The sequence below is a fragment of the Bufo bufo genome, chromosome 3 (assembly GCF_905171765.1).
Source record: "Bufo bufo chromosome 3, aBufBuf1.1, whole genome shotgun sequence".
Lineage (NCBI taxonomy): Eukaryota > Metazoa > Chordata > Amphibia > Anura > Bufonidae > Bufo > Bufo bufo.
In genome coordinates, this window is record NC_053391.1 from 62,866,054 (window position 1) to 62,886,481 (window position 20,428).

At 44.6% G+C, this 20,428-nt stretch overlaps 1 protein-coding gene across 2 annotated transcripts in view; it reads left to right on the forward strand.

Moving 5' to 3' along the window:
- Nucleotides 1-20,428, forward strand: part of C3H21orf91 (chromosome 3 C21orf91 homolog) — a 43,465-nt gene that overhangs the window by 17,529 nt on the left and 5,508 nt on the right. For both annotated transcript variants that reach the window (XM_040423220.1, XM_040423219.1), the window contains exon 3: nucleotides 19,082-19,606. In XM_040423220.1, the coding sequence (XP_040279154.1) occupies nucleotides 19,082-19,606 (525 nt within the window). The remainder of the gene's footprint in view (nucleotides 1-19,081; nucleotides 19,607-20,428) is intronic.

The following is a 20,428-nucleotide window of genomic DNA, read 5'->3' on the forward strand; positions in this document are numbered from 1 at the left end:
CCTAGGCTGAGTGACAAGGTCATCGGTCACGTGGCCTAGGCGCAGCTCTGTCCCATTGAAGTGAATGGGGCTGATCTGCGATACCAAGAACAGCCACTGTACAATGTACGGCGCTGTGCTTGGTGGGGCTGAGAGAAGGCCGCAGCGCTACTGCGAGCGTCGAACAGCAGATTGGCGGAGTCCCGGCTGTCAGACCCCCGCCGATCAGATACTATATCTCTGAAAAAGATTTAAATAAACGACTCCCATTAGTAGCAAGAATGACACAAAATTCACCATTCACTTCCCAGGTAGTACTTTTTCGTATCCTTTCTTTAGTATAATTCAGTAAGTGGTTAGGCTACTTTCACACCTGCAGTAAAGCTATCCCAGGCTGTTCCTTTGGAGTTCACCGTATCCTAGTCGGATAGTCGTGCACTGATTATAATGGGATCCAGCTGGTTTCTGCCATGAGCGCACCAAGTTTCAGCCAGATGTAAACCAGTGCATTCACCAGTTTTTGTCTGGCCGACACCCAGCGCTCATGCTGGATCCCGGCAGTGCACGGTAGTATCAGACTAGGCTGTAGCTTTACTGCAGGTGTGAAATTAGCCTTGGTATATTCACAGTAAGGACTCATTCACATGACCATATGTATTTTGCGGTCCGCAAAACACGGATCCACAAAAAAAATACGGATGACGTCCGTGTGACCTCTGTATTGTACCCGTTTTTGCGGATCCATTTGTAACAAGGCCTATCCTTGTCCACAAAACGGACAAGAATAGGACCTGTTCTATCTTTTTTGCGGAACAGCCATGTGGACACACGGAAATGGAATGCACACAGAGTCCATTCCATTATTTTTTTATTTTTTATTTTTTTGCAGACGCATTGAAGTGAATGGTTCCACATACGGGCCGGAACGGACACAGAAGCAAAATACCTTTTGTGTGCGTCAGCCCTTACATGTATAGATGATGTAGGCCTTGCATATTGTTGTGGGTAGAGTGTGAGGACCATAGGTGCGGTATTCAGCGTTCATGCAGCTGCTTGATGGCATGCCATTTACCAGACCCTCGGCTTGGGAATATTAGGAACTGGGTTCACGCCCTATTACATTTAGGCCTCGTGACGTCTCCCGTTCTGTACCATGTGATAGGCAGAAAGGGACCTTGTAATGTGGAATGTCACCCTCCTGCCGCATGATCTCCGAATCTGTGTAATCAAGTTGTATAATGGGGAATTAGCAGAGAGAGGGAGGTTTCTCTGAGCAGACCTAATGAGCTGCGAGAAGTTCGCCCTGTGGAGATGAGAGCGCCTTTATCTGGTGACTGTACGGCAGCCTTGTCTTTCTGTTCCGGAGATAACATTTCACATAGCACATTAACCGCTCTAATGTTTCCACACTCGGGTCTTTTTGTTTCACTTGGCAGATGTTTGTTCTGCTTTTTTTTTCCCCATTTTGTGGGGGTATTTTTTCCGTGAGAGCCGTTTGCCTTCACCATTCGGTGTTCTTGTACTTTAATTCAAATCCTTTTAACAGGTAGCAGCCACTTTGTTCCTAGAAATAAAGGGATTTTCCAGGAACTTTGCATATTAAGGTGTTTTCCAGGATTATGCCCATTTTTATTAGCCCCAGTGGTTTCAGATTTTTAAACCATGCTTGCTTGCTCCGGCACCCCGACTCCATCCAGTGATCTTCTGGTCCCCGGCTTGTTTATGACGGGGTCATGTGCGGCACTGCAGACAATGACTGGCCTCAGTGGTAATGTGTCCACAACCAGCACGTGACCCAGCGGTGATATGCTGCTAGGAAACATGTCACTGCTGAGGCCGGTTATTGGCTGCAGCGGCGCATGTGACCCTATCCATAGGGGTATAAATACAGCCCTGCAGATTAGCATGGGGAACTTTGCGGCACATCTGGTGGCAGTATTGAGGACTACATATATTAATGATCCACCAACTTTCTCAGTCTCTTTGGTTGCAAATCTGAACAATTTGGGGAATGAGATGTTTTACAAGGCATTTATACATTTTAGGACTCTGCAAGCTCTGGCTGTATGTTACAGACACATTGTGCAACGCTCCAGTGCGTTCCTTGGTTTAGGACTCCATGGAGAGTGTTCATCGTTGGCTTTCCTATGTGTGATGAACATGTCAAATTATCGTCTGGGACTTTGAGACCTTGATTGTACTAATCAGTTATGTATCAGGATCAGAATTGACACCTTTCCCCCATAGTGTGCCCAAATTAATTTCATCTTCCTCGTCTGCCGGGGCAGGTTGACATGAGCACAAAGGGGTTCAGGCTTGAGGAGCTAAGCCTCTGCATCCTTCCTTGGGACTAGAGATGAGGGAAGTTTTATTTTATTGCATCGTAAGGGTTTTATGCTTTACTATTTGGCAGCTCCGCTCTGAACAGATGCCGGCTCCTCACCTGAGTGCTCATGCATCCCCGATGATGACAGCGCTCGGGCTGCTCATTTACAGCAAGTGACAAGAGACTCATCAAGACATGCACTAGATTTTAAGTGAAGCAACTGAAATCTTCATTGTGTATTCCATGTTCCTTTGTTGCCTATTCTGAAAATTCCAGGAATAGCAGCAAAACTGGACAAACACAGTGGACGATCCATCGATGGCATTTGCAACATTTCTTTCCTTTTATACAGATTATATTAATGTTTAATTTGGAACTAGTTAAAGGCTATGTACACCTTTTGGCGGCAAATTTGTTTTTATGATCGCATTTTACTCATTTGGGGCTAAATAATTGGTCTTTATTCAAAATATTGAGCCTTTCTGTTACAAAGGGTTAAAAGTTTTTCTAGCTGTGTGCATCCTCACTTTGGTTCATCTAATAACACTTATCTGTAAATTACTAAGAGGTCATAAACACTTATTTAAGCCACATTCTTATCAGTAAGATAAGGATTGAGCTTTGACGAAGTGGAGAGAAAATTCAGATCTTCCTAGTGGAGCGTCTCAGCTCTGTACGAAGAAAAGGACTATAAAGACCAATTGGAAAATTTATTTTTACCTAATAATGAGTACAATGCACAGTGTACATAGCCTTTACATTTCATTTAATAAGCCAAGGCAAGCAATTCACAGCTACGTAGATATTAGCTCACATTCACTAGTGTGCATTTTGAACAGTGGGCCCTGTAGTGAAGATAAATTGAGCCCTTTGGACAATACTCCAGGACCCCATGGTTAGGAGACCCCCATACCATTTTCATTACTCTGGTTCATCTTCCTTGTTTGCGATCATTGTAGCAACTATGGAGACCACATGACTGTGCAGGTTGTCACCACACATTAAATTGTGTTGGCAAGATCAACCTCTCCAGGGACCCTTAAGCAGCCACATGGTCTGCCTCTACATATGACGTTGCCTCCTTGTAGGACTTGAACTCTTGTATGCCTATTAGTCTCTCTTCACCTCACGTTTATACACTTGGCGAAAGCTTCCAGAGCATACACTGCAAATAACCATAGATCACCATTCACCTGAAGAATATCCTTTTGTCCTCCATATTGGTCAGCCATCGCAAAAAAATAAAAATAAGATACTACATGTTAGTTTTTAATACTGTGTCCAATCTGTTTTTATATCTGGAGGAAACCAGCCACTGCTCATCACCTGCACAATGCCATCCCTACAGTGAAGCATGGTGGTGGTAGCGTCATGCTGTAGAGGTGTTTTTCAGCGGCTTGGGCAAGGAGACTGGTCAGGGCTTAGGGAAAGCTGAATCGAGCAAAGTACAGAAATATTTTTTTATGAAAACCTGGCCAGAGTGCTCTGGACCTCATTCCCCATCCAACCTGACAGAGCCTGAGAGGATCTGCAGAGAAGAATGGCAGAAAATTCCCAAATCCATATTTGCAAACCTTGTGGCATCATCCCCAAGAAGACTGGAGGCTGTAATCCCTATCAAACGGGATTCAACTAAGTCCTGAATAAAGGGTCTGAATACCTATGTCAATTCAAGATTTTATTTAAAAAAATTTTCCTTTTCAGTAAATTTAAACAAAGATGTCATACATTCTGTTTTCCCTTATTATGGGGTATTGAGTGCAGAATGATGGGGGAAAAACTGATTTTTTTTTTATTATTTCATCACAAGGCCGCAACATGACAACACATTAAAGAAGTGAAAGGGTCTGAAGACTTTCCATACGAATTGTAGGACACTACGGGGCTTACCCAGTGGTACATGTTGTATTCCCAACTTGTACTTCTGATGTATAGCTCTGACATAATGTATTTAGAGACCCTGCAAAAATAAACTGAAAGAGGGGGGTTACCACAGGTAAGAAGTCACTCTCCTTCCTGAGAGGGCCAAGCAAGAGGATTGTGCAGGAACCTGGGCCTTGTCAATTAAGGAGAGGGAAGGGGCTGGCAGAGGAACCAGGAGAAGCCAGGTTGCACAGGGTGGCTTGGGTCTACCCCCAATAATAAAGCAAGGAATCGCATTCAGCTAGGTATATAGACATTTATCTGTATTCAGAAGTCTTTACCTCTTACATTCAGACCCATTGTGTCAGCCAACCAGTCAGATACACAGACGTATAATACAGAATAGCCCATCTTGGGGCTCTGGTGTTTTGTTTAGTTTATGGTCCCTTTCATGTCTTTTTAGGGAATGTTTAGCTGAATGCGGAGATCTCCGTTTGGGTCCCATTTTAGCCAAAGCAAACCGTTGTGTTGGAGTACCTGTTGGCACTGAAGGACCTAAAGTTCATCCCTGATTTGTCTTCAGGAGGAGGACGTGCAGTATAGGTCACTCATTATGAAATTTCTTTTTGATTGTGTTTTTTCCACCTTTTTTACCGGATACTCAGTTGACTCCTGATACTCTGTTCCTAAGTAGATTAAGGCCATGAGTGCTGGGTAGCTGTGGGTCCCTACGTGTGATTTTAAGGGTGCTGGCAGCTGCAGAGCCTCTGCTGAATAAATGTCACTTGACAGAGCGGAAAGACTAAACTCGCTGTTAACAGCTTACAATGTGAAATGCACAAACATAATAGAGGTTAAGCAAGCAGCCGACTGCTTGCTGATTCCTACTTGTTAAAGTGACATTTGTCGGTGTAAATGATGAAGAAGCCTTCACGCTCAAAAGCTCCCCCTCTGAGACCTCTGTTGATGGTGTGCGCGCCATGGAGTATGTGATGTTTTGTGCTGATTTCTGCACAAAAGGACCATTTGGGCAAACAAAAAGTGGAGTCTGCTTGTGTTTTACCCTAATTTCTTCTCTAATACTAGATTTCCAGGCAGTGAAAGAGATGGTCCTGCCAGGTCTTACTTCTAGGAGCCCCACAGTTGCATCATTTAAAAGCCACTATTTGGGTTCTACAGGATTAGAAAAACATGGCTGCGTTCTACCAAAATGTTTCACGCTTGTAGGCTATGTTTACATCAATAGAGCCTAGCTGCAATATCCTACACAACCTATGAACAGGTCTGCCACTGTTTCTCGAAGACAGGAGTCATGGCATCTATTCCTGGACAGCTCCTTTAAGAAAGCATTACCAGTACATGCTTCCCATTGAAAGCAGTGAAAACCATAGACTTAAAGGGGTTATCCAGGAATATATATTGATGACCTATCCTCAGGGTAGGTCATCAATATCTGATCGTTGAGAGTCCGAAACCTGCGACCCCTGCCAATCAGCTGTTAGAAGAGGCCGGCACTTCATGAGCACTGTGGCCTCTTCCTGGGCCATGTGGCATCACCGTACATCGGTCATTTTAAGGGTACTTTCACACTTGCGGCAGAGGAATCCGGGCAGGCAGTTCCGTTGCCGGAAATACCTGCTGGATCTGTCAAACCGCATACAAACGTATAGTTTTTCATCCACCGGATCCATTAGTCCGTTGCCGGAAATGCCTGACTGATCCGGCAAACCTTATGTAAACGGAGATAATTTTTTGCCGGATCCGTCTAACTGAATGACCCGGTATTGAAATTTTCAAAGATCAAAAAGAAACAATTTAGTATACAAACTTTACAGTGGCTATAAAAGGCAACCGAAGGTCACTTGCCCCTCAGATTCTCCCCCAGAAGCTAGCAAAGGTGATGCCGGACCACATTCGCTTTGGATTTCAGGCTCTAATCCTTGTTTCACACTGGCGAAGACGTCTTGGAGCCAGACGGCGCCGTCGCTATTGGGTGCATCCAATTACTTCTGAAAGAATAAGAAGGGGGAGCTTTTGAAGTTCTGTTTCCCGAATTGCGGAATTATCTGGACAAGTTTCAAAACTACTTACCGATGAGCGTAGAAAGTTTTGACGATCTGTTACGAAGGGTGTCAAGTCACATCGAAAGACAGGAGACCACTTTCCGTCGCAGTGTTTCCCCGACAGAATGCCGAATGCTAACCATAAGGTAATTTTTGTTATATATTTCATCTATAGCCATTTTATTTTGGTATAATTATTTAAAGTAGCTTTTCCTGGATCAAAGTTGAAACCAGACATGTTTCCCAACCCCAGGTTAGGAAAACTTAATTTTTTTAAACAGCACTCTAGTGAGCGCAGCTCTTGATTGCGCAGGACTATGTAGGCTCTGCATTAGTATTGTTTACTGTGACTTCAATGGCTTCAGTGGGCACGATATCTCGACCATTACCCTGGTTTCACACCTGAGCGTTCTGAAAGGAGCGCTCTGTATGCGTGATTGTACGGGCGTTTACAATTGCGCATACAGAGACAAGCGAACGCCCATTGTCGCGCTGTAAAACGCCCAGGTGAGAATCATTCCCATAGGGAAGCATTGGTTTCTCCTTGTTGAGCGTTTTACAGCGCGTAGGAACGCGCTGTAAAACGCTCAGGTGTGAACTTAGGGTTAGAGACGTTGACAGCACTGTGAGCAATTCTAGTCAGAAGCATACGCCTATCGTTCTCCATTGAGAGCCCGTTACATTACTGGATTCCCTAAAAATCTTTTGACCTGTAAAAATGACAACAGAAAAAATAAGAGCATTTAACGATGTTATGGCCTGTTTAAAGGGTTTCTGTCATCAGAAAAATCACTCACTGCGCCTAATATTAAAATGGACAGCGTGGGATTTGCGGGGCACGGAGGAGACGGAGGCTGTCAATCACATTTACAAGGGCGTGCCAGACGGTGAGAGGACGGAGCCTCTAGGTGCTGCAGCAACGCCCCACTAGCACCTAGAGGCTCATTTGCATATTATAAAAGTTATTATTTAGCGCGAACGGCAGCAGGCAGAAGATATGTCATACAGTTATGTTCTGCTGACTTTAGCACATCGCTAATGTCAGCCAGCTACATAACGATTTTTCTGATGACCGAAACCCTTTAAGGTCCCAAACAAGTCCGTCCAATTTAGCTTGTTTTGTTTGTGTTGGTATTGTTTTTTACATACTTGATTATTTTTATTTAACTTTTTTTTTTCTTCTGATAGATTTCTGGCAACAGGAGAAAGTTTTGCGTCCCGCCATTACCAGTTTTGCCATCCACAGTTTCCATTAATAAGGATAGGTGCCATGTTTTGTGGAAATTTATCCCACATCCAAGTAGGCAAAAGTGAAGCAAAATTGCTGAACAATTTTGGGAGGTGTGCCAGTTTCCAAACTGTATTGGGGCAGTAGACGGGAAACCTATCCATCCGTATTATCAAGCCCCAAGGCACTGGTTCAGATTTTTTATTTTTTTTGTACAAAAAATATTTTTCAATCATACTAATGGCCATCGCTGATGCCCAATACCGTTTTGTGGCCATAGATGTTGGGACTCACGGAAGAATAAATGATTCCATGGTATTTAAAAATTCGTAATTTCTCAACAACTACCAAGTACAGATGCTACTCATGCCGTTTGTGTTGGTAGCTGATGAGGTTTCAAATGTGTGGAAATTCTATTAAACCATATTCCAGCCGCGCATTAAATCAAACGAAATGCATATTTAACTACCGCCTGACCAGGGCTCGTCGAATGCTTGAATGTACTTTCGGCATTTTGGTTGCCAAATGGCGAATTTTCAGAAAACCAATTCAACTTAAAGTTGAAACAATTGATGAGGTAGTAAAGTCAGCTTGTGTGTTACACAACTACCTCCTCATTAAAGAACCCCAAAATGTCGAGCAGATCCCTGAAGACAGCGAGATGGCCAGTATTCAAAATTTTGGACCGCGGACAAGTGTGGCAGTTTCTAGGATGAGAGACTCCTTTGCTGAGTATTTCTGCTCCGATGCAGGAAGAGTGGAGTGTCAGGACCGAATGAGCGGATTTGTGTTTATATCTTTAGTAAAAATGTTATCATCTTTTTATTTAGGATTGATGCTGTTTAACTGTGTGGTTATGTGGGTGGATATTGTTTGTGGAATTTATCTAGAAATTTGTTTATTAAAGTTTTTATGAAAACATAAATTGAGTCTTGTGGCTTCTATTGATCTATCTACGCTGTAGGAGCGACAAGTACTTGTGTCACTCCACCACCCCTGGGAGATTGTGTCAGGCCTCTAAAAAACACACTACCCCTTGCCAACATGATCTCCCCACGACAAATACTTCTGTTGCTCCGCCAGTGTCGGGAAATTTTCAATGTTCCAAAAGAAGCCTTTTTGGATCCACTTGTTTAAAAAAAAAAACTTTGAAACTTTGAACTTGCCACAAGATGCAGTCCACCTGTCTTCTGGCCTCAAACAGCTGGTCGGGTGTGAATTGTTCCATCACAGGGAGCAACAATGTCAAATAGTGATGCACCGGACTCATTTGCGACATCAACGCCGCCCCCTCCTGCAGACGTTGCAAATTATCCTCCAAAGCAGCAACTCTATTTGTGAATCCCATCAAGGACTCGTAAACGAGCCTTGTGAGATCCTCGTAGTCCGCCTAACTGCTCCTACAGGACCTCTGGCGACTCATGAGGGCCTCAAAGTGGTGCTAATGTCGCCATTGTTGCATCGGCAGGGGGCACAGGTAGGCGAACATTGAGGTCCTGACCAGTTGTTTGAGCAGGATGAGAAGGAACCGCGGTGGCCGGCTCCTCAGGGACCGCTTCCGGAGGAACTTCAGGCACCCGAGTACTGCTTGCTGTGCTGTAAAGCAAAGAAAAGAAAAACACAATTGGCAATTATATTTCACTGGAGAACCTCTGGATAGAGGTGAGCAAAGCGACTTGGGATTCTACATAGGAAGTTGCATTACAAAAAAATTTCATAAAAATACTGTACATAGAACCCATACATTCTATTAGTGTATAGAGAAGTGTGTATGTACAGTATGACTTTTTAAAATGTTTATTTTTTTTAAAGCAACTTCAGATGCATAATCTGAAGCACGCTTAGCTCATCTCTACTACACAAAATACTATGTGGATATCCCAGACAGAGTGCCAAATGACAGTCTGCCAGGACCATACACATGCATTGTAGAATAGAATTCATAATCTGTATAAACCCCAAGGTGGCAGCGTACCGATATGGCCGCTTGCGGGTTCCTCCAGAACCACTCTGGCACCGAACTTCCTCATTGAAGTCCTTTTTGTAGCGGTCCCTGATTGACCGCCACCGAACAAGAATGGTCTCCCCTGGTACAAGAAAAGGCAAAAAAAGCATAAAAATTGATTAGTCTTTAAAATACAGAATTTGTTGACATCAAAAATGGTTTACTATTTAATTGAACCTGCCACAACAACCGTAAAATGGGTGGCAGTGACCCGCACCATATAGACGTTAAACCACTTTTGATCAATGAAACATGTGTATGCTATTTACAAATGAAATACTGTATACTTACGGCACTCGTCCCGTTCACTGTCTCTGAGGTCGTCCCAAATTGGCACAATGGCCTCACATATCTCGAGCCAGAGGAGCCGTGTTGCATGATGGTCTGCATGGTGGCGGTTGGTGTGGTCCCACAATGGTGGTCATTCCTCCACCATCTGGATGAGGAGATTGTTGTCAATGTAAAACCCGCTGACGTCCTCCTCCTCTGTCTAGAACCCTAAAAAAATTAAATTAACATAATGTTTTAAGTTTTAGCAATTAAAAAAAATAAACTTTTTTTTTTGAAAATACTCACACGACCGCCGTGCTCCACGATGTCCTCTGGCTGCGGTTTGACAACCTCTCTGAGAGGCAACAGGACGAGCTGGCTGTAAAAAATAAAAATAAAAATAATAATAATTTTAAGTACTTACTTACAATAACCTATCTCGGAGAGAAGAAGAAAAAAAAAGTTTGCTGTCCTCCACCTCCGACTTCCTCCTCTCTCGCACTTTCATGGCTGGGATGCATCTCCTCCACAGATGATGGCTGAGAGGAAAAAAACCTAAAAAACATTAGAATACTGACACAATATTTAAGTTGGGAATGCTACCCAAGTTTGCGCCGCCACCTCCTCCTATATCACGGCGCAGACTGAAAATCCAGATCCGTCAATGCGGCAATTTACGGAACACTTTGCAACGGATCCGGCATTAATACATGTCAATGGAAATTAATGCTGAATCCGTCATTCCGGCAAGTGTTACAGAATTTTGGACGGAGACAAAACTGCAGCATGTTGCGGTATTTTCTTCGTCCATAAACCGTACAGTGACTGAACTGAGGACATCTTGATGCATACTGAACAGGGTTTTCTCCATTCAGAATGCATTAGTATAAAACTGATCAGTTTTTTCCCCGGTATTGAGCCCCTAGGACGGAACTCTATGCCGAAAAGAATAACTCTAGTGTGAAAGTACCCTTAGTCAAAAGTAGCTGCAGTACCAAGCACTGCCACTATGGATTGTAATTTTATATATAGTTCTATTGGGAATAATTATTAATGGTGATTTCTGGGAGTATAATTCTGTTGAACCATCTTCAAGATAGACCATAGTTTTCTGTTTTGTGAGAGGTCCAACTCCCAGCGATCAGCTTTTTGAAGCTTTTGAAGCTTTTTTTGACTGTGGCCTCCCCACGGCATACCAACACAGAGCTGTGCACTGTATAGCGGCTCTGCTTGGTATTAGTTCAGCCTAATTTACTTGAAAGGGACTAAGCGGCTCTTAGGCCATGTGACCAATGAGCATGACATCACTGGCCTAGGAGGAGGCCGCGGCCTCTTAATACAGCTGACCTGCGGGGGTGCCGTCAGTCGAACCACCACCGATCAGATATTGATAATCTATTCTGAGGATAGGTCATCCGTAGTGTACTCCTGGAAAACCCCTTAATGATGGTGCAGACTGCAAAAGGTACAGGCATACTGGGTTCTAGGGCTGCAACGATTAATCGACTTTATCGATAATGTTCGATAACTGGATTCGTTGTCGACGAATGCAGTTATCGAATAATCGCCGATTTGTTGCTATGCGGACGGGCGGTTTGCTTTAAATCAGCACATCTTTATTTTACCTTACAATGAAGCTCTAGTAACAGGCAGAGCGGGCGGCAGCGTAACGTCACTTACTCACATGACGCGCCTGCTTCATTCATAAAGTGGACAGAGCAGGCGCGTCACGTGAGTAAGTGACGTTACGCCGCCGCCCGCTCTGCCTGTTACCGGAGCTTCATTGTAAGGTAATAAAGATGCGCTGAGTAAAAGTTACTGCCAGAATAGTCTGTTATGAGGAGGGGGATCTGTGGATGGCACTGTTGTGGGGCGGGGGATGTGTGCACTGTTGTGGGGCGGGGGATGTGTGCACTGTTGTGGGGAGGGGGGTGTGTGCACTGTTGTGGGGAGGGGGGTGTGTGCACTGTTGTGGGGAGGGGGGTGTGTGCACTGTTGTGGGGAGGGGGGTGTGTGCACTGTTGTGGGGGAGGGGGGTGTGTGCACTGTTGTGGGGGAGATCTGTGGGTGCCACATATAGCATAAGATGCTATATAGTGCCATCCACAGATCCCCCTCCCCCATAACAGTGCCATCCAAAGGATCCCCCTCCCCATAACAGTGCCATCCAAAGGATCCCCCCCCCATAACAGTGCCATCCAAAGGATCCCCCCCCGCCATAACAGTGCCATCCAAAGGATCCCCCCCCGCCATAACAGTGCCATCCAAAGGATCCCCCCCCCCCATAACAGTGCCATCCAAAGGATCCCCCCCCCCAATAACAGTGCCATCCACAATTTGTTTTAATATGGCCTTTGAACATAATTTTTCAAGTAAAATCATATAAACCCCTTTTTTTATCATTTTGGTGATTTTTCCTGATTAATCGATGAAATTATCGACAACTAATCGATTATTCAAATAATCGTTAGCTGCAGCCCTACTAGGTTCACCCTCATTTAAAGGGTTTTTCCAATCTTATAAAGTGGAGGTATATTGAGTGACTATGCCATCACCTTATGATCAGTGGGGGTCTGACCTCTGTTACCCCCACAGTCTGTTTTTTGGCCGACCCAAAGAAATGAATGGGCAGATCGGATACAAAATACGGCCGTGTGCATGAAGCCATAAACCTACTTATACCCCAGACAGGTTTTTACCATAATAAAAAAAAAAAATCTTGAAATGTGATGTATTTGTATTGTGATTTTTACGTGAAAAATTATTATAATATTTATTTATTTTTGTCCTGTACATGAGATACTTGTCACTGCCATGATTATTTCTCCCTGTAAACCAGGTGATGAACAGGACTCATTTTGCTGGGCTGACTGATGCAAAGAGGTATCTCCCAGGGAAAGAGAACCACCTCGCTAGCGCCACCTTGTGAATGTGGCTCCTTATGAGTCAAAAAAGGACTTTTTAGCAAGCCTTGGGGCATGACCAGGGAAAATAGCCACGCCAGATATCCACCCGTAGACTGTTGTTTGGAGGTGCTCGCCCTTAACAGTACGGGGTGGGATTCTACCTGGCTGATCAGTCACCAAGCAGCGTCTGTACTATGGAGACACTGGATCCATCCGTCCATGATGATTCATTAGGCCAATCGTGAATGACGACATTTCACATAGCTGTAGGTTATACAGAAATGGTGCGGTGCTGATGCATTCACTTCATTATGTCCTGGCCGACAGATTATATAACGCTGCTATTTGCTTTCCTGTAATAGGAGGCACCATAACCATGTAATGTGGTTGCCTAAAGGCTACGTATATATCCATTTCACAGTTCCTATATAGAATTAAATAGTGTATTAACTGTTCAGGTAGTACATTAGATTACTTAGCTGGTACTAATCCTGATTTACAGCCTGTATTGTAGCCCAGAGCTGTATTTACAAACTTTTGGGCTATAGAGGTGAAATCCTCCAACGTTGGTGTTTTCCAGGAGTAAAATATCGATGGCCTGTCTTCAGGATATGTCATCAGTACCTGATCTGTTGGGGGTCTGTCTTCTGGCACTGCTGTCTATCAGCTGTTTGAAGAGGCCGCAGCATACCAAGCACTGTGCTGTACAGTGGCTCTTCTAGGTGTTGCAGTCCAGGCCCATTCACTTCAATGGGACTGAGCGTCACTTAGGCCATGGGACCGATGAACGTAACTTCCCTGACCTAGAAAGAGGCTGCAGCACTCCCCGGAGCACCAACACCTGATCGGCGTGGCTGCTGGGAGTCGGACCCCCAACAGTGATATTGATGACCTATCTTGAAGATAGGCCACCAATATCAGAACTCCATGAAAACTCCTTTAATATGATTAAAGAGTAGTCTTCATACCAGGCAACACATAGTAATCTGTTATCGGAGAAACCTTGTGTCTATTTTTATTATTGGAACTCGGCTAAGATGTTAGAGGTGTGTCTGACGACAGGCTTGTCGACAGTTTCCAGTAACTACCAGCTGAACACTGAATTCAGCTCTGAACTGTACAGAATGTAGGTCAAGATGAGGATGATAGCAGTGGATTTGTGAATATTCCGTGGAATTTGACATTAATGTCTCCTTGTTATTGCCTGGCCTATCGAGAGAATGGGGGTCCACTAAGAAATATTTGGCAGGCTGGGGCAGGCAGTGGAGGCTGTGTGTAGACGGGGACAGGTAACTCGACACAAAACAAAATCCTCGTGGCCCGGGGGAAGCAGGAAAGCATTCTTTAAATTTGTTTTTTCTTATTAGAGTACTCAATCGTTGGCTTAATCGGTAGAATACTTGATTACAAAAATAATCGATAGGGATGCAGCTATGTGTCACCTATGCTATTTTAATGGAAGGTGTCCCATCCCACAGTCTGCACTGTCCAGGGGGTGAGCACTGTGCGCTTGATGTTTTCTATAGAGAAGGCGACTTTGCTTGAGTTTTACGTTCTAAAGAATCTGTGAAGGGGGTGGAGGCCGGAGCCCAGCTGGCGGCTGCTCGGCAGCATTTGTCCGCTATCCACATAAGGATAAACTGAGCCTCCAGATTTATACTTTAGCAATATGCTCTGAGCTGGAGATGCACATTCCAAGCCCAGGGCTTACATCTACACTCAGGCGAAAACTCTCCTTCAATGTACAATTACAGCATTTCTCCCTGAAATGTCTGGACATATAAATATCAGTTGTTTGATGTTTATTGGTTCCTTCAGAAGCTAAACATCCAAATGTGGCAGCCGTTAATGAGTCCATTGAGGTTGTTTCCCGGTCTTTTCTACATTCTGTGTAAGCAGCACAGTACTTAACATAGTTTTGATATTCTTGCATGAGGTCCATGAACCAGGATGGACAGTGCTATAGATGTGCCTCCTACATAGTGGGAGTTCTGGCCCTCACTGTGGACAGAACTAAACTTTCAGATGTGTTGGCAGTGTCTCTCCAGAAGGCAAAAACACTAGAGAGGTTCTCCACAAAAATATAAATGTGCCCCTTCTCTCATAACTCTGTTCCGTTTTCCATTAAACTAATAACCTGAGTTTTCTGGTGGACAGACCCGTTGCTAGAGGTCTGTTTCCTGACAAAAAAGCTTGTTGGTCGGCAGTTTGTCCATAGCAGCAGGTTTCAAATGATTGACTAAAAGTTTCCACCATGCTGATTCTTAAAGAAATATTAAGTAGAGAACCCTCCTTAAAGGGGGAACCAGTCACCTGGCTTGGGGCCATGGCATTCTGGTGGTGTAGTTTTCCCAAACCAGGTGACAGGTTCCTTTTTAAAATATTTGCTTTTTAAAGGGGTTCTCTCATCAGAGGAAGCCTGTTCCATTTTGTTGCCCTCACCCACAGCTTACTTGCTCCTTTGGCAAACAATAGATTGTCAAAGGGATCCGGGGTCATTCAGACCTGCATAGGCTGGCTATTCTGCCTCATAGAGGGGGTCCCCCGTTTGTACTCTCCTCTACAATGTCATTGTTTGGCGTCTGTCTCAGCGCCAGAAGAATTCACTTTCCTTCACTTTAAAGGGGTTGTTCATCCTCCAGAGTCTTTCAGGCGTGATGCCGGGCATGGCCGGATCTGCGAAAGGAATCCTACTTGCCTGATCCCTGCCGCTGGGTTTTGCCTCCTTTGCTCCCCTCGTGCCGCTGCTGCTGCTCTCCATTGTCCCCTCGTCAACGTCATTGGCTGCATCGACCACATGTCCCACATCAAACAGGATGTTGACATTGGGACACCAAAGAGCAGCGGGGATTGAACGAGCTGGAACCCAGTGGTGGGAATCGGGTAAGAATGATTCCCTGTGCAGGTCCAGCAATGCTGGGAGTGGCTTTCCAAAAGGCCCCCAGAGGTGAACAGCCCCCTTTTGAAGAAGGGACGCAGAGAATCCTGTTAGAGCGATGAGTTTAGTACACAGCTGAGCTCATTCGTAGTGACCTAATTTTCACTCTGTCTTCCTTTCCGTCAGACGTTTCATGTCCATAGTCCCTCTCAAGAATTTCTGCTCCTTTGCAGAATCCGCTAATAGGCATGAAATTAAAACCTCCTCTATCCTATCTCGGCTCTGCAGTCCTACCTGCTTTCAGAATAAGCCAGTTGTTCAGGGAAAAGTCTTTTCAAGATTTTCAAATATTCTCACTTGAAGTCCCAAAACTGGAGCTTTTCATTTGCGAGCGGGCGATGGGCGGCCGGAGCTCTCCGATGTTGTTTGTATAAGAGCCATTAATCTTCCTCTCAGAATGAGGTTTGATGTTAAACTTCAAAAGTTTAGCCATTTTATATAAATGTATAACGTCGAATGGCTGGTGTCCTCGGCGGTCACTTCAGTGGTTTGTTTGTGCACATAGCAGGAACACACAAGGAGGAACGTCACATCTCCTAGCTAAGACTCGGGCGTGGACAGGAAGATTTTCCTCTGGCTGATGAAAGGAGAACAAAGTAATCCTAATAGAACGTTAATTCATCATCTTGGTAGAAAAGCGGTCACAAATTTCAAATAATGGCAGCTAGTGTGCAGCTTCCTAAATCATCGATCACTACAGTGATCCCTGTTATGTGCTCATGGCCGAATGTGCCTGTCTGTTATTGGGGAGAGCGGAGAACGCCGATGCTGGACACTTCTGGCGGCAGTCTATTTCCCTGGAGAACAATATTGATTTCACGCAATACTGACGTCCGAACCCGCCGTTCTCCACAGTACACTAATATGTATGGGGGCCTTTAGTCTGTACTTGGGAAGAAAAAAGCCCCCCTTACCTCGCGCATACATACCTGCTCCTCCCCACCACTCGATTCCGGCTCCTTCAGTCCTCCTCTGACGCGCTCCAGTCCATCCAGTTTGACACCGATCACATGGGCTTCTGCAGCCAATCACTGTTCTTAACAGTGATGTGTTCCTCCATGCCTCATGTGTCGGACAGTAATTGACTGCAGCAGGACATGTGGCCATTTGGTCAAACCGGATGTTGACCCACGGGACCAGAGTGCGTCAGTAGCAGCAGGGGAGCTGGAACTCAGTAAGTATGCTTCCCTCTGAAGGTCTGGGGGGGGGGGGGGGGAGAGTCCAATCCCAATCCCCTCAAACGTGGACAACCCCTTTTACACTGCGTGCAGAATTATTAGGCAAATGAGTATTTTGACCACATCATCCTCTTTATGCATGTTGTCTTACTCCAAGCTGTATAGGCTCGAAAGCCTACTACCAATTAAGCATATTAAGTGATGTGCATCTCTGTAATGAGAAGGGGTGTGGTCTATTGACATCAACACCCTATATCAGGTGTGCATAATTATTAGGCAACTTCCTTTCCTTTGGCAAAATGGGTCAAAAGAAGGACTTGACAGGCTCAGAAAAGTCAAAAATGGTGAGATATCTTGCAGAGGGATGCAGCACTCTTAAAATTGCAAAGCTTCTGAAGCGTGATCATCGAACAATCAAGCGTTTCATTCAAAATAGTCAACAGGGTCGCAAGAAGCGTGTGGAAAAACCAAGGCGCAAAACAACTGCCCATGAACTGAGAAAAGTCAAGCGTGCAGCTGCCAAGATGCCACTTGCCACCAGTTTGGCCATATTTCAGAGCTGCAACATCACTTGAGTGCCCAAAAGCACAAGGTGTGCAATACTCAGAGACATGGCCAAGGTAAGAAAGGCTGAAAGACGACCACCACTGAACAAGACACACAAGCTGAAACGTCAAGACTGGGCCAAGAAATATCTCAAGACTGATTTTTCTAAGGTTTCATGGACTGATGAAATGAGAGTGAGTCTTGATGGGCCAGATGGATGGGCCCGTGGCTGGATTGGTAAAAGGGCAGAGAGCTCCAATCCGACTCAGACGCCAGCAAGGTGGAGGTGGAGTACTGGTTTGGGCTGGTATCATCAAAGATGAGCTTGTGGGGCCTTTTCGGGTTGAGGATGGAGTCAAGCTCAACTCCCAGTCCTACTGACAGTTTCTGGAAGACACCTTCTTCAAGCAGTGGTACAGGAAGAAGTCTGCATCCTTCAAGAAAAACATGATTTTCATGCAGGACAATGCTCCATCACACGCGTCCAAGTACTCCACAGCGTGGCTGGCAAGAAAGGGTATAAAAGAAGAAAATCTAATGACATGGCCTCCTTGTTCACCTGATCTTAACCCCATTGAGAACCTGTGGTCCATCATCAAATGTGAGATTTACAAGGAGGGAAAACAGTACACCTCTCTGAACAGTGTCTGGGAGGCTGTGGTTGCTGCTGCACGCAATGTTGATGAACAGATCAAAACACTGACAGAATCCATGGATGGCAGGCTTTTGAGTGTCCTTGCAAAGAAAGGTGGCTATATTGGTCACTGATTTGTTTTTGTTTTTGAATGTCAGAAATGTATATTTGTGAATGTTGAGATGTTATATTGGTTTCACTGGTAAAAATAAATAATTGAAATGGGTATATATTTGTTTTTTGTTAAGTTGCCTAATAATTATGCACAGTAATAGTCACCTGCACACACAGATATCCCCCTAAAATAGCTAAAACTAAAAACTACTTCCAAAAATATTCAGCTTTGATATTAATGAGTTTTTTGGGTTCATTGAGAACATGGTTGTTGTTCAATAATAAAATTAATCCTCAAAAATACAACTTGCCTAATAATTCTGCACTCCCTGTAATGAAGTGTACATGTGAAGTGATAATTGAGCTAAAACATTATCGCCCTAATTAATGTCTCCTTCATGACTGGTGAACATATTGGGAGATGTACAAACAACAGTTTGGTAATATTATGTGAATCTTTCCTATTAGCAGCTTGAGGGTTATTATACTGTTCATGGCAGCCTGTAGTCTGTTATTTCCATGATAGTAGGTTACAGGCTCTTGTGCAATTAAGGCTACGTTCACATGGCCGTTATTGAACTCCGGTAGTCTGTTCCAGCAGAGGAACAGACTACTGTTTTACCCTATCCAGTATAGCCTGACACGGCCACGCACGTCTTAATCCACATTGACTGTAATGGGACCCGACGGGAATCTGGTGGGTTGCCGGCATAAATGCATACATGACTTTTTGACCAGCCAGAAGCCAGCATTTATGCCGAATCATTGTCTGATCCTATTATAGTCAATGGGGATCCGGCGGTGCGTGGCTGTATTTGACTTTGCCAGATCCGGTAACTCCAGTAGTCTGTTCTGGCAGAGGAACAGACTACTGGAATTCAAAAACGGTGATGTAAACTTAGAATTCAACTCTACCCACTTCCTGTATGTTCTGTTAGATTTGCAGGAAACCTTAATCTGATTTATATGCAACTGAACAATTTTATTGTGTTTTTTTTATTTTATTTTATTTTATTTTTTAAATTTTTTAGGAGTAGCAAAGTCGGATCTTCTGCACACCAGATCGTTACGAGGTCACAAGGACTGTTTTGAGAAATATCACCAAATTGCAAACCAAGACTGTTCCCGGTCCAAGCTTACCAAGAGCCCCTACGAAGAAGTAAAAACTATTCTTGGCAAAAAAATAAACTGGATCGTCCAATATGCACAAAATAAGGATTTATATTCCGATTCGGAGTGTTCCAAACCTGCTCAACATAAGCTTTACAAATTCAGACATCTGAATGACAGGAGCCTGATTCCCCAGCACGACTCGCAGGTTCCCAAGTATTCTGAAAAGTGGTTGGACGCTGGAGCTGGAGCTATAGCCTCGTGTGGAAAAGAGGTTTTAGAGCGGGACGGCAGGGGTTTGAACGTGAGCGAGCTACAGAATTCCAACTCCACTTTCTGCCGTAATCAGCTGTGGCTGAATCCCTGCAAGGAACAAAAGCTTGATAACTCTAACCAGCCTGGACCCAACGTTCGGAGAAGACACCAGCATTACAACAAAGAAGAACGTATGTATTTACGACTATACGTCCTATATTTATTGCAGCGGATCTGGGGCAGACAGTTTTGTACATGGTCTGTACAGTACAAGAGACCCTGTATGTGCGACCCTAGGTTTAATGGAGGGTCAGGTGGAGATGTATACAATCATTATATTTATCCCCTATTTGTACCTATGACACTGGCTGACCTGTTACATGGGCACTTGGCAGCTGAAGGCATCTGTGTTGGTCCCATGTTCATATCTGCCCGCACAGGTGAAAAAAATGATGTTCTAATATATGCAAATGTACCTCTAGGAGCAACGGGGGCATTGCCGTTACACCTAGAGGCTTGGCTCTCTGCTACTGCCACGTTTTTTAATTTTAATTTTTTTTACCACTACATAGTCCCACAAGAGGACTATAACAGACAATATTCTTTGTATTTTAAAATACAATGCACTTTCCCTATAGTGCATTGCATTTTAATGTCAGTGCTATACTGACATTGACCAGCAGGCTGCGCCAGAGAGGCACAGCCTGCTGGAAAATGCTGAAGACAGGCTTGGGGCCTATACCAGGCCCCAGTCAACCTTTACACACATTGCGGGGTGCCGATGGGAGACAGAGGGAATCTGCTCCCTCTGTCAATGCTTACATGTGGCAGGTGCCCTTTCCGCGGCATGTGAGGGGTCCAGGCTGTTAGAGCAGGAGCGCGGCTCTCATGTCAGTCCCCGCTGCACGGGGGAACTGTGACTTAGACCGGGCCGCCCCAGCCTAAGGCCCTTTAGGGACCGCTGTAAAAAGGCGTATTGTTGGTCACTAAGGGGTTAAAAGTTCAGATGCAAC